At 38.7% G+C, this 15,609-nt stretch overlaps 2 protein-coding genes across 2 annotated transcripts; one reads left to right on the top strand and one right to left on the bottom strand.

Moving 5' to 3' along the window:
- Positions 1-189: 189 nt before the first annotated feature.
- Positions 190-11,985, top strand: bco1 (beta-carotene oxygenase 1). Its single transcript, XM_029529249.1, has 11 exons — positions 190-3,043; positions 3,137-3,265; positions 3,411-3,540; positions 3,878-4,025; positions 4,109-4,259; positions 4,372-4,592; positions 4,712-4,969; positions 5,059-5,164; positions 5,300-5,394; positions 6,809-6,920; positions 7,182-11,985. Exons 1-11 carry the CDS (start codon positions 2,893-2,895, stop codon positions 7,334-7,336), a joined length of 1,656 nt encoding a protein of 551 aa, XP_029385109.1. The 5' UTR covers positions 190-2,892; the 3' UTR covers positions 7,337-11,985.
- pkia (cAMP-dependent protein kinase inhibitor alpha) lies at positions 11,928-12,578 on the bottom strand. Its single transcript, XM_029529671.1, has 3 exons — positions 12,383-12,578; positions 12,113-12,175; positions 11,928-11,971 (listed from the first exon to the last, which is right to left on the bottom strand). Exons 1-3 carry the CDS (start codon positions 12,531-12,533, stop codon positions 11,928-11,930), a joined length of 258 nt encoding a protein of 85 aa, XP_029385531.1. The 5' UTR covers positions 12,534-12,578.
- Between the last annotated feature and the right edge of the window lie 3,031 nt (positions 12,579-15,609).

Genomic DNA, 15,609 nt, shown 5'->3' with positions numbered 1-15,609 from the left:
AGGTTAGTTGCTGCATTTGAGCCCTGAATATTTTATATGGATTTTTTTTTTTTTTTTTTTTTTGTGCTGCAAAAAACGTGATCAAAGTTATTCTATCTCGGCAGGACGTGTTGACATGAGAGGCTAATCAGTCTTAAACACTATAAACACGATATTATTTCACACTTTGTGGTGTTGTTTTGTTTTGTTTTTTTTCGCTCACATGAAATACCATTTCAAGAAAGAAAGCCATCAAAACATTTCATTGTTAGTTTTATTTGTTCTCCTGGAAGCTATCACACTGAATAGTTGTTACATATTTGAAGGGAACTGCAGATGACCAACGCACATCTAGGTCTTATGATGTAGTTCATGTCCATCAATTTCAATTTGTTTTTCAAATTGCAAGAAAATGTCCAGACCCAATAAAACAGTAAATAATTTGTGCCCCCTGCTGGTAAAAGCGAGGCACACACATTTCCATCTGCTGCCTTATTTTATTCCAGTCTATAATGTTAGTAGTGTAGTTACACACTGCCAGCAACAACGGCTGCTTCACTTTCAGGTTTTTTATTTATGCCATAGAATGTGCAAATGCTCAAGATAAGCCTTTTAATATTTATATTGATCAAATATTCTTATCATGATAATGATCGACTGTATGAATCTCAATGAATGGCTCAGTCTCACATTCAGTAATGTCTTACCAGAGCTATCAGATCACAGTTGTCCTGCGTTTCTGCTCTGTGGACTCTCTTTGGCAAATCTGTAGGCAGGCAGCGGCTGAATCAACAATGAGTAATGTCACTAATGGGGCTACATTCTGTTTTGCCTAACTTGCCAGAGACCATGTACAACTGCTGTACCACACTGCAACATAGTGTGTCACACTTTTCTAGCTCACGTGTGGGGTTAAATGGGACAAAAAAAAAAAAAAGAAAAAAAAAGAAAAGAAAATTTTGTGGTTAAGAAACTCACTTTGGGAAGAGCAAACTGGAAAGCTTAAATGCCCACAGTAGTCCCAAAAAAGTCATAGCCAGAAAGTCAAAGGCACGTTTTATTGTCATGCTTGTAAAACTGACATAATTCAGCATAAACATGACTCCATCAACTGAATGAATGGTATTGTTCACCTGAACATTGACTTTGCAGGGTATCTGATTATTTTGGATTGAAACAGTAAACAGATCAATACTGCTAACTGAAGCAGTTTGTTAGCACAGAAAACACAAACCCTGGAAGTTCACGTTAAGGCTGAAAAGTAAACAAAAGAACATGTTAGCCTTGTTGAAAACAGACAGCCGGATAACTAAGAAATTAGACTTTCTGTGGTTAAACGCTAAAATGAGACGACCCCGCAATTGTCTCAGAGCGCCTTATGAGCAAATGAAATAATGTCAGGAAATAGACTTGGCGCACCTTTGGTGACATTGGTACTTGACAGCTTTAGTGTGTTTGGGACTCTGGGGGAGGTGGGAAAAATACAGTGTGCCTGTGTGGACACCCAGCAGACCACCAGCTGAATCTCCGACCTCCGGCACACAAGGCGCATTCCGTTAAACTGTGAGAGCCTCCAATGATCCTTCTCCGCCTGCCCGGTGTGCCTGTCCGGTGTGGGGACGCTGCCAGGTCTGTACTTTGGATTTACTCTTGCAAAGTGGTAAGTTTAAGTATCCTTTAAGTTTGAAAGGAAATATAAATGTCAATTCATTCATTTCAAACGCTGATGTTTTTTTTTTATGCAATAGTGTTATGTGAGTACGAACCCTTTAGTCATCATTGGGTGTTGTCAAACTAAAAAAAAAAAATTTCAAAAGAAGAAAACAAAACATGTCACATCTTTCCTCTGACTCATAAGAGTTTCGTTTCAGTTTCTCCCCTTCGTGTGTTTGGAAACAGAAAACGCCTCCTCTCAAACTGAATTTCGCTTCTTAATTAAATGATCGTAATCATTTGAAACCGAATAATGTAAAAATAGACCCAGTCTCCAAAAAAAACATGAACCAATGCTGCTCGAAAAAAAGAAGAAAAGCAGAACGAAACACGGAAGAATCTCTTGTGAAACGAACTGTCAATGGGAATGGAAGAAGTGAATCTTTCATAGAAATCTGACCAATGTATTGTGATGAAGGAGTTGAAAATATGTTCTGTTCTGTGTACATTAAATGGAATCCACTGATTACCCATACAGCAGAGATAAGAAGCTGCTCCTGCCCTCCAGCACCCTCCACCTCAGGACAGACATGTCAGCAGTAAGCTGTTCTCAGAAACAAACACAGGAATGCAATAAAAGAATAAAGCTGTTTTTTTTTTTTTTTTTTTTTGCTCAGAATGTGATATGGGTCATTATCTCTTTCTGAGCTAAAGGTCAAGTAATCAAGGGATTACTGGACAAGTAATCCAGAACCCGGACCATACAAATGGAGATTGAGAAAAAACAAACAGTCATGCAGCTTGAAATAGTAATTCACCATTAGTAAGTTTTTTTTTTCTGGAATTGCTACACAACCCTCTATTAGAAAACAAAAACAATACATGTATTTATGTGATAATTGTCAAATAAAGTCCATAAAGTACTATTAGCAGCATCACTCACCCAGATCATTCTCAAATCACATTAAAACTCCCTGTTGGAAAAAGTTAACTATTCCAGCTGCCCAGTATCGTAATCAACAGTCTGAATCCAAAAAGAAGTAAAATTTAAAAAAAATGTGGCATTCAATAAAAATTCATTTGAAATAATGCAGTCAATGGAGAGAATACCAAATGTGCAGGAAGAGAAAAACTGCAACTTCATCAACACTTTCCTAGTGGAGCATTTCTCTGATCTGAGCTCTCAAAGGCTTTACAGAGGGCAGTGATCTGCACGCAAGCGATAAGATAATATGTCCTTTGAGAAATCCCAAGAAAGACATGGGGAGTGGTTTTCATGGTATGTTTGGAGTTGGCCAACATATATTCAGACACCTCCAAGTGCTTCTCACTGTTCTGTTAGCAGAAATGGCCACAGACTTCTCAAAGAATGCAGTGGAGAAGCCGGAGCCCTTCAAGGCAGAAGTAAAAGGTAGGTCAAGCTCTTGCACGACATAAACCAACAGGAATACTGATTGAAATCACATCTCTGAGGGCTTTGTGGCTTTTTGCTCCCTTTTAATAGGGACCATTCCCAGCTGGCTTCAAGGCATACTGCTTCGCAATGGCCCGGGCATCTTTTCTGTGGGGGACACCAGCTATAACCACTGGTTTGATGGGATGGCCATTATGCACAGCTTTACCTTTAAAGACGGTCGGTCTTGCAATTCCTATCTTTAATGAATTCAGGTGTAGTTAGAAATATTGCAGCTGATGAAAAGATCTGACTGCACTATTTTTTTTTTTTTTTGTCAATATGCACAAAGGCCACAAGTGTAAATTCTTCTTTTTTCTCACAGGTGAAATGACCCACAGAAGCAGATTCCTCAGAAGTGACACCTATACAGCTAACATGGATGCAAACAGGATAGTTGTGTCTGAAATGGGGACAATGGCCTATCCAGACCCAAGCAAGAACTTCATTGTGAAGTAAGTATGCTCAAACACAATTTCATTATTTATTCATTATTAGGCTTATTGGACTTCATTACAAACTTCCCATTTCATTGCAGTGTTTATTAGGCCTCCCAGTTCATCCTTCAGTTCAGTGTGAGGGCTGTATGTAGTTCTTTTGCAACATTTCTAATTCGTTAACAAGTCATTTTCTAAAGGATCTGCAATATGAGGATAGCAAGTCTTTTGATTTTGCTGAGATACAAATAACCTACATTTTTCCTTACATACGGCGAGGAAATTAGGTCTACTTCATAATCCACCTAAATTCTGTTCACTGCGATTTTAAACAATAATTTCTTTCACTCCACAGGGCAATTACCTTTCTCAACCACACAGTTCCTGACTTTACGGACAACGGCGCAAGCAATTTCATCAAATATGGGAATGACTACTACGCCACCTCTGAAACTAACTACATTCGAAAGATTGATCCCGAGACCTTGGAAACTCAGGAGAAGGTAAACCCATCCGCTGATGCTAACCACTGGTAAGGCACAATGAAATACATGTGTAAAAACTCACATATTTCTGTCACACACAGGTGGACTACATGAAGTACCTGCCTGTAAACATGGCCTCATCCCATGTGCACTATGATAAGGAGGGAAACGCTTACAACATGGGAACTTCAATAGCAGAGAAGGGCAAGACCAAATACATTCTGTTTAAAGTCCCCGCAGTATCAGAGAGAGGTGAATCTCACAAGAGATGCGTGTTTGGACCCCATTTAATGCATAAATGTTGAGCAGCTTGTTTAATCAGTGCGTTTGTTTTCTTTGTGTCTTTGGGTTTTTGGTCTTTCAGACAGAGGCAAGAATGTCCCTGTTCTGAAGAAAACAGAGGTGATCTGCACAGTTCCCTGCCGCTCCATGCTCACACCCAGCTACTACCACAGCTTTGGCATGACGGACAATTACTTCATCTTCATTGAGCAGCCTTTTAAACTGGACATCCTCAAGATGGCCACTGCATACATGAGGGGAGTCAACTGGGCGAGTTGCCTGAAGTTCTGCCCTGAGGAAAATGTAAGGGACCATTTCTGTCTATATAAAGCAATGTGGGATTGAGTCTAGCTCTGAATATAATGTATTTAAGATGTCATTATGGTGGGTAATCTCTTTCCCAATAATTATTTCTTTCTCAGACTCTGATCCATCTGATAGACAGAAAGACTGGCAAAGAAGTTGAGACAAAGTTCTACACAGGCGCAATGGTTGTCTACCATCATGTGAATGCTTTTGAGGATGACGGCCATGTGGTTTTTGATGTCATCGCCTACAAAGACACCAGCCTTTATGATATGTTCTACCTGAGCAAACTGAAGGAAAACACCGGGTTCCCCGACGAAAACTACTCTAAACCAAGTTACAAAAGATTTGTGATTCCCGTCCATTCGGACAAGGTGAGATATTTAAATGATCATTTCATCCGACGGCTTGGGGAAGATGTTCTTGGGACACTGAGAATTTGTTTTTTGACTGGGTTTTGCAGGGTATCGCAGTGGGAGAGGACCTGGTGAAACTCAAATACACAACAGCAAATGCTGTTAAGGAGAAAGAAGGCAAACTCACCTGCCAGGCAGAAGTGCTCTATGAAGGTAAAACCAGAACCCGTCTCATAGACACACATCATATTATAATAGTTCAAGTTAAATTCAACTGCAACTGTTGCACTTTAAGGAAAACAACGTTAGTCCGTGCAAAAAGGAAAACTCTCATTGTATTTCCACCAGGCCTTGAATTACCCAGAATTAATTACAACTTCAATGGCAAGAAGCAGCAGTTTGTCTATGGGAACTGCGTGGAGGAGTCTGCACTATCCAGACAGGTAACATTCCAATTGTTTATAAATTAGCCATTACAGAGCAAAAGTATTGGATACATCTGCCTTATCGAACTGTTGAAGAATAGAGCTTTTACAAGCAAAGCTTATGGGAAATGGATGTCCTGAAAGCATTGTTATTACAGAGTTAGGAAGCACATTGCCCAGCTGATAATTACCACCTGGCACAATAGGAAATAGGAAGCACTGTTAAAGTGGGAATCACTACTTGCACCAAACAAAGACCAAACCACATAATGGTTCTGGCCATAATACGCACATCCTCTCCATTGGGCATACTTGTGCAAGGAACCAGAAACAGCGGAAAGAAACAATAAAGTTTCAAACTATCAAGCAAGGTCTTATAGATCAAACAAGATTCCCTTGTGTCCCACTGCACATACAGTCCAAAGGTATAATGTGCGCAAAGGGGAATGTACCAAAGGAAACATCCTGATTTGGACAATTGTGTTTTTATTCATTTCCACTTAATATGTAATACAGGATGGAAATGAACAAAAAAGGAAAAAAGCAACAGTTAAAGCAAATCTTGTGATGATGAGTTCAGACAATGTTTTCGTTGACCTAAATATGTACACATATTCTCAAAGTCCATGACAACTTGAGGTTTATTGCGTCAGTTAATGAAGAATCACACTGACCTGTTAACCCAGCTAACCATGTGAGAAGTAGTTGCTGCCGATTTTCCTTTATTCCTTCTATTCCCAGAATTCAAATCAAATCAGATTTATTTGTATAGCGCCAAATCATAACAAAGTTACATCAAGGCTCTTTACATATAGAGCTGGAATTATTATTTGACAACTTTATTGCTTTTTGCATGGCCTTTAGCTGGGACAAAGTACTATGATGGCACAGTGCTTATCTAATAGATGGATTTCCCTTATTCAACATAAAGAGACCTGGAACGTCAGTGAAAAGAGTGAGAAATAATTTCATAAATGAACAATTGATCGGAAATTGCATATTTTATATCAACATATATTTGGTCTTAAAAAGCTGCCCTTTAATCATTTTTGTGTTGGCCAAACAGTTACACAATTCTGTGATCAAAGTTTCTAAGTGCAATCAATTCTTTTCAGATAATGTCGAGACAGATAAGAGTGTGAGTGGTTTTTCTTTTACCACAAAAGTGTTGTCTAAGTGATAAGTGAGCCTCTACATAATAACGCAGGATTTTATTTAGTGCATAATAAAATCATTTAAACCAGCCCCAATTCTCCTTAGTATAACAGACAAGCAGTGACAACACAATATGCCAAATACAAGACGTGCAGATCATGTTTTTTTTTTTTTTATAATATTATACTCAAAGCTCCAAAACAATTTAACATTAAACAAAGTAAATTTCATAAACTTTAGTAATACTTATTTTTCTTAATCTATTTATTTATTGAAGATTGCCAAGTTTGACACAGAAACCAAGGAAGTGATCTACTGGAGTGAAGACAACTGCTGGCCATCGGAGCCAGTGTTTGTTCCCAGGCCAAATGGAGAGTCAGAGGATGATGGTGAGAATACTGTGTAATATGTATGGTGCATATGCAGTACGTATGGTATATCATATATGCTGTTACATACAGCATCAGTTTGGGCACACATGGAAAAGAATACCCACCTAAAAATACACGATCCGTTAATGGTAGCATATTAATTGTCTACTGTAAATTTTAAAGCAAAGGTAAATTAGACAAACCTTCCATCATCTGATGTGGTACCTTAGAGTTTTGGTGCTTTGTCTTTACATTGCATCCCTTCTTTTTTATTTGCAGGTGTGGTTTTGGTGTCAGTTTTGAACTCCAATCCAGGCCAATCTTGTTTCATGCTGGTTCTTGACGGCAAGACCTTCAAGGAAGTAGCTCGAGCATATGTAAACACTGAGCTCCACAAGGATGTACATGGATTTTTTATTCCACAAGGAAATTAGGCATTTGTGTACATGTGCCTTTGAAAAAGCCCTGAAACAAATTATTCTGAAATAGTTTGGCACAGGAATCTGAACAATGGAAAACATACTTTTGAATATTATCATGTTTTAGAGCTGATTAGAGTGTGTTGAGGATCCACATAGATTCATGGACTCCCTCATCTCTGTGAAATTTTATGGATTGTGTGAAAACACATTTCTTTTTCACTCTGCGTTTTCTATGAAATGTGCAGATAATTTTGTATGGAACATTACGTGAGAATGTAGCCGTGTTTCTTATGTGGTTGACATTACTCCATAGCACAGTTTTGAACGTCGTTGAACTTGACTTTCAAATGTATACTCACAAAAATGGAAACCCATAATGTTTTCATATGTATGCCCAGCCTTTGTTGAACGAGAATAAGGAATCAACAGGGAGCTGTTGTGGTTATATTTTCTACATTTTGTTTCTACATACACCAAGTTTCTGAAAGTAAAATCTATCGATATGAACTAGCTGGTCCTGTATTAGAATGCCAAGTTAACAACTTAAAAGTTTTTCCTTTTTATGAAAGAAAGGTATATGAGTTAAACGTTTGCTTGAAGACACAATCATCTCCAGGGTGTTGCCTTCTTGTGTCACAGTTTAGTGATCTATGTGATGAAAGATTATATGATCTGGTGTACCTTGGTGAAATCAGTAGATATGCAGAAGAACACTGAAGTAAGCCACCAACTACACTAATTAAGCTGCTGAGCTAGTTGGCCAGATATCCCGAGCTGATACTGGCATAAAAAACAAACATATTACCAAAAACTCATTAAATAGACTAGGCAGAGCACAGCTAGCAGCTAGCCAACTGTGATGGCTCTCACCTTTCACTAAAAGCAACCATTAGATCATACACATGACTTGAAGCCATTTTAAAACTCATTTGAAAAAAAATGCCTAAAAGCTATTTTTAAGGATAAATTGACAACAGAAATCTCACCTGAGAATTTGTATACTTTATGGTAGGGATTTTATGTAAATACTGTTGGTTTCGGAACCGGCCCCAAGCGGCCATGACCGGAACTAGTTTATATTACTTCCGTGTTCGGGTACGCACTAAAATGATGACGTGCGACGCAAAGCCGCGCGGGCGTGATGACAAATGCCTTCGTACATGGCGGGTGACGTAGAACCGGCATGGTGGCCCAGTGGTGAGCGCTCTCACTTCATCCCGTCCAGGTGCTCTGATGTGCGCTTTTAGGTGAGTTGGTGAGTCCATTATCAGTGTGATTGTGGGTGTGAACGGCAGTTTGTCTCTAATGGCGGACCGGCTACCTGGCCTGTGTTGCCAGATCTCGCGACAGAAACAAGCAATAAGGTCCATGGAAAAAAGGAAAAAAACTTCTCAAAAAAAAAAAACAAAAACAAAAACACAACAAACAAAAACAAAGCCCAACTTGGGGTCCAAACCCAGCACATTAGGTAAAATATATATGTAGTTTGAATAGACAACAGAAAATTGACAGTAAATACACCTCAACTATAACAGGGGGATGCAAACAGGGACACCTCCAGTATCACTCATGGGGTCTCTGAACATCATTTCTTCGGTTACTGCTTTTGGCATTTCATCGGTCGAGGCTGACCCAGTCAATTCACCGAGATAATCCACAGCACTGATGGATGTGTGACAGGCTACCTTCAGCTCACGTTGTTTTAACATAGTGACACTGATGTCCCTTTAAGCTGAGAGCTGTCGAGTTTTTTTGCTTGTTTGTTTGTTTGTTTGTTTTGGCACTTTTCGCTTCCGGTGTGCGGTAACCAATGAACCGCGGTTGTAGACAGAGCACACCTGGAAAAGGACAAACTACTGCGGTTTGCTTTATTGTGGAGAATCGGGGAGGGGGGGGGATCATCAAATAAGCAACTACACTTTAGAAAACAAGCCCAAAAACTCACAAAAGACTATATTTGACGAGAATTTACAGAACAACAAGCCTAACATGGCTTATAACAGACGAACCTGGCAACACAGCACCTGTGTGGACCCCGACCCCGGGTTGGCTGCAGCCTGACAGAGCGCAGAGGGGATTGCGTAATTTGATGTGTGACCTGGTAAACAATCACTGGTGCACATTATAAACAGAGGTAGCCTGGGTTTATTTCTGGTGCATACCGCCACCTACCGGACCGGAATATGGAGTTTCATAATATGAGATGATTTCACCACTGATTTAAAAGAAAATCCGCCAAGCTGCGCAAAATTTGGCCAAATTGGGTTCATCTCCGATTACTCATGTACATTCCTGAATAATTGTTTTTTTCTGAAGCCACTAACAAGAATTGAACTGATGAGGAAAAAATCTCATGACAAAATATGCAAGCCCTGAAGAGATTGCTACCGATCTGAGGCCCAACCAGCAGCTCTTTGGCATTTCACCTTTTACTCGAAGAGTTCTACTAACAGTACTGTATTGCATTTGAGGTCTATTCACGAAATGCTTAATTGTGTTGCTTTCAACAGTGTTGTACTATTAAAGAAAAAGCACACTGTATCTGATGTCGTGGTTTTGACGTATGCCTACACTCTAAACTATAATCATATTTTTTAATGACTAGCATGACCTTGATCAATGTGTAATCATCAACACCAACCCAATAAGAATCTTTGGTGGATTAAATAAATGCCTATAATTGCCCTTTAGCAAATGGATCAACATCAGAAAAATCTATTGTATCACCTAAAATCACAGTTTAAGGCATTCACAGTTACAAAATAACAGGCAAAGTAACTAGTGCTGTACAGAACTTTATCATTAACAGAACAAAAATTGGCAGCATAGGAGGTTGAGTGGTTTGTGTGGCTGCCATCCTATCAGTGATCTGGATTCCAACACAGGATCTATGCTACGGGCCATACCCCTCCGTTTTACAACTTATTAAAAAAAAAAAGACCACTAGAGGGAGAAAAAGACCTAGTTTACTCAGCCATCTTATCAGTGGACCAGACATCACAAAATTCTTATTTAGAATAGTCCATTTATCACCAGGAAGTTTTAATTGTACATCAAAACTAACAAAGTTAATGTTATACATGGTGGGATTATACAACAATTTTTGTGACGGCACAGTAATATGACTCATGAATGAATGCCAGGAAATAATAAGAGTACAAAGAATCTCAAAAGGGCCTGGATGCTTTCTGTCACCTACAGTGCTGGTTGGTAAATCACATTACAAAGTACTTATGTTACGAAATGTAGAAATCATCATAGTAAAAATATCATTTAATTTTTGATTTAGTCAAATTTTATAATGAGTAATATTTCTCAAAAGACAAATTCGCCAATAAAATTAACAGATAATGTTACTGGCTTAAAATAAATTGCCATATATGTGTTTGTTATGCAGTATGAATAGAAGAGGCATTTTAGAGTGCATATTTTGATTGGTTTAACAAAAAAGTCAGTGTACCATAACTATCACTGTCGTCTTGAAAATGGTAGCTCTGTCACTATGAGACCATACACAATTGGAAATTGAAAAATAGAATTACTCAATCATCGGTACAGTCCCAACATTAATCATTCTAACAGACACCTTACAATCCACAGGACATGATGTATGTACACACATGCATCAATTCTATGATAAAGTATAATAATTATAAATAGCACACTAATGGACTTCAGTGCAATTGGTATTGTGATTTTTTTTTTTTCTAATCTCCAGCAAATAAATTATGTCTTAACATTCACCATGAACAAAAAATATTTAAAAAACACACCATCATAAACAGTCATAGACATACATTTGGATATGCTTAATGGAGTGCAGTGCATTTATCTAATGTTGGTTTAACAAAGGTACAGCATTAAAATAGACATTTGTATGAAGAATGCTAACTTTTTACATGACTAACTGATGCCTCCATTGCCATCGTGTACTTTACTATGTTTTCCACAGACAATGAAATGAAAGAGTTAACAATTTACTAACCAAACATTTGGTTTCACTTAAGATGTATGGTAATAGATTTTTTAGAAAACCATCTGAAATACTCCAGTAATAAAACTCAAACACATACAAAGTTACAAAATGTTCACATTGTAAATCATTGTAAGGAAAATCATTTGTATGATGAATTTTTAAAATGGTGAATATTAGAAAATTATTTGCCATGTAAAGACCTTGAGCAAAAAGAACTCTAAAATTTTTTGAATATATAAAAATCAGTAAGTAATTGTTTAGATGGCTTGCTTTGGCAACAACATTTTTTACTCCAGGAGGAATATATATTATCTGCAGACAGCAAGGCCTGGCAGTGTACGCTAAAAGAGCCAGCACAGATTGTGGGTCGGTATGTGAGGGGGGAAAAAACAACAAAACAAAAAAAGCACCATCAGCCACTGGAACACAACACAATTTATGCTTTGACCACTTTCCAACTGTTTAGAGCTGAATAGAGCTGGCCCTGTCAGAATGATCGATGTTGAAATGCCGGACTATAAAAATATTTAACCACCTTCCTTGAAAATTAAGTCAGTATTGTCTACCCATGACAAATAGAAAATGCAGTATATATATAATTTATTTTGCAGTGCAGCTGCGGGACAGTCATGATGCAAAGTGCTGGATTCCCTGGAAGTGTTGTGTTGTGACTGATGCATGGCAGTGGGGGTGAGGAGGGTTGGGGTTGGGGTTAGGGTAGAGGCCTAGCATACAGGAATGATGCAAACAAAAACAAGTGATTATTTGAGTCCATAAATGTCTGCAACTCCTTGTTGTTCAGTTTCCCTCACTTTGAATCTCATCTTCTTTAGCTGGAGTGTCTTGGCTTTTTTCAGAGTTCTCTCCTTCATCACCTGGGAGACGGAGTGGATGAAGCCAGAAACAGACAGACAGGAAACTTCATGCATAAAATATGACTTGTGAAATCACTGATGTGAAAAGTCAGCATGAAAAAAATGTGTGAATTTAAGTTAGCACGGTAGGCTGAGCATGGATTCAATTCATCCATAAAAGTGTTTTCAATGAGGAAAAAAAACTTTGTTTGCAGTGATGTTTCTTACCTGATTTGTTTATATTAACGTGTGCCAGACCCTGTGACAGATCAGTGGGTCCCTGTACTCCAGGGTTTGCTGGGATTTCATGGATGGCATTCCTGCGACCAGACCTTTGAGAGGCAATGAATTCCTCGTAGGTCACCTCCACATCCGTCATTGCTGACACACCTCACCATAGCAGGACCTGGCACACGCAGTAGCTTACCACTGGGCAACACAAATAAGGGTTTTCTTGAACTATTGCAACACAGCAACGAAAAACACGCACTCAGAGAAGTAATCATGGTATAAAGGACAGCTCTGTATTCAAATGACTTCCTTGTTGGAATAATAATGGAGCATGATGTGAGTTGTATTGCCACAGAGATTTAGGTTAAACCCCTGTGCTGTCATTCTAATACTCTTTATCAATCTGCCCTTCACTGACTGGGCTCTGGCTTCCCTGACCTCTTCCCACAAATTAAAATCTGTCCTCCTGAGATTTTTAACCCACTCAATTTTGAATATGAGCCCTTTCAAGGGTTGAACTCTGGAGGAGAGTTGAGCCAGAGAAACTGTGGGGGGGGGGGCAACGAAATGCGCTCCCATGCCCATTCGTGGCTACTGTGAGAGCCACACAAGCTGTGATTGACTGGGGCTATTGTTGGATGCTTCCTCTGTCATCACCCGAGCACTCTCCCGCTCAACTGTCATTCTAAAAATTGTGTTAGGATGGGAAAGACCCAACAGATGTTGTCCATCTACAACTGGCAGGCAACTGTGTCAACAAGGGGGAAGCAAGACTTTCAAGACTATGACTATGTTCCAACATTTTTTTTACATTGATAACATAGCTAATTGTGTAGCTCAAATGCTGACTGCTTTCTTGTTACCAATATTTAATTTAGGTCAATGACAACTGTAGCTGAGTGTAGATATGTTGTTACTGAAGGGATGATTTTACATGGAGCAGAAAATCTGTTTCTTTTGCTCATATTCAATAAAATATTAACAGTCAGCTTACATTATTTAGTCACACTTTTTCACCCAGTAGAACATCAGCAGTTCAGCAGTGTGTTTGTGTATGTGTGCAAATGTCATTTGAATATCAATATATTGAGCATTGATTCAGATAATGTAGTCATTTAATAATACAAAAGGCCACTCTGCCCTCTTTGTCACTGACTAAAAATTGTATTTAAAAAAAAAAAGTAAATAAATTAATAAACATTTCTGGCAGCTGTTGCTCTGCAACCCTTAGATTTGTCTCACTGCCAAACAGAACATTTAGGGTAATGAGAGCAGTGCAGTAATAAGAGTCCCAAAAACTTCTGTCAATGTTATTCTAGGTGACTGAGGGGGGGATACAACTGATGCCTGACTGTCTCTTTCCCTCGCTCTCTCTCATACACACAAACAAAAATAATAACTATACAAATTTTAATCCTAAATATTATATCAGTGGAATCCCAACTCTCTATCAATGAAAGCTTAAAATGTTCTTTTCTGTGTTTTTTCTCACTACAGTATCCCATTTTGTGTGTAGGATAGGATTATGACAGGATTAGTTAAGTAATGCACTATGTGACCCTGCCCTTGCCCTGAATTGTCTTAAGTCCATTGAAGTCCATTATGAGTGCATCTTCTCAATAATGAAGGTCTTCCAACATTTATCATCTATTAATGGTTTAGTGGATGCGCTGCTGCTCATCAAATCTAGTCTTGCACTGTGATGAGAGACCATATAATGCCTGTAATAAATCACTTACATTGTTGACATAGTTTAGACCCAGCCTTTACATTAAGACGTGCCGTTGATGATGCAGGTTGGTCATGCCCAAAAAATCTGATAGTAACTCAACACCTGTATGTCTCTCTGAGGACAAAGACCCCCACAGAGTTCAGTAAACGCAGCCTGCACGAATATTAACGTAGCGCATGGAAATACGACGCCAGCCACTCTCCACTCCTACACACATTATTTTTATCAGCAGGTACCTGTTTATCTTAGAGGGATTCCCAAACAATCGCAGAGGTCAATCACATAAGCTTGAATATAACTACACCTCTTTCATTCCGCTCCATAACGTGGATCTCCCGGCATCAAGCCACTGTCATTATACTACTACTTCCGGGTGTTACTTCAAAATAAAACTCTAACTTGCAAACTGTCTGATGTTTACCTTTTATTCAGCCACGAGTCAAAATCCAAAACAGGCTAGACCAGTAAAACAAAAATCCAAAACTGTTTCATTGTATATACTATTGTAAGAATAAACAAAAATGACAGGATTTTACTGTAATAAGTCAAAATAAATAAATCTAATTTCCCTTACAAAACCATATGATATGATATATTAGTCAGATTGTCACTGTTCAAAGAGTTTAGTATATCAAATTTGCAAATTGTCAGATGCCAGGATGTCAACAAGACACGGAATTTATTGTACGTGTTTGCTGTAAGTCTCTGTGTGTGAAAGATGAAGGGCGAGAGACAGAGAGTTAGTGTTCTAGTTGTGATGAATGCACAGAGGCAAATCAGTGTCACATTTTCTGCGGTCTCATAGCATCTGGTTGTGAATTACTCCATTCAGCTGGCACATTTGTTCAATATGCCGAACTGGATTGGTGGTGGTGGTGCGGGGGGGGGGGGGGGGGGTGCGCAACAAAAGGTGAGCGAGTATTTCTGTTCTCCCCAACGAGTAGATTTCAGTTTCTTTTCCTTCATCAAAATTATTATGTAAAATGCTTTAATGCCATATTTGGGAATAATACTGAGAACATAAAAACAGAGGTTGCCTCCCAGGCCCCACCTGCTGTTCAAAGTACACACTTGCATCAACACGAAGCGTTCAGTAACAACCAATCAGATCATCGGGTGTTAGGACGTACGGTGGCTTTAGACAGGCCAGTTGCTATGGGTTGCCAAAGATCAATTATATCAAGATAGTTCTTTTTCAACCCCCAGCCGTTAAAATGTTGTTACAACATACTCATTATCATCAGTGATAATCATTACTGACTCATAATACTCCGCGGTGTTAATGAGCCGACGTGTATGTTAATAAATATTTGAATTAATGATCTCATACAGATTAGTTTAAATACATATAAATGACGTTAATTCATTCCAAGTACAGGTTCCATAGCACCACGAACAGGTCAAAACGATCCTAAACACAGTTCCTTTTTACATTTCACATTTTTTTCAGATAAGTAAAAGGTAATGCCAAAATGTCCACTGTGTTTTTCTG

Source organism: Echeneis naucrates, chromosome 20 (assembly GCF_900963305.1).
Source record: "Echeneis naucrates chromosome 20, fEcheNa1.1, whole genome shotgun sequence".
Taxonomy (NCBI): domain Eukaryota; kingdom Metazoa; phylum Chordata; class Actinopteri; order Carangiformes; family Echeneidae; genus Echeneis; species Echeneis naucrates.
The sequence above is the reverse complement of the archived record's forward strand: the minus strand, read 5'-3'. Positions and strand labels throughout refer to the sequence as shown.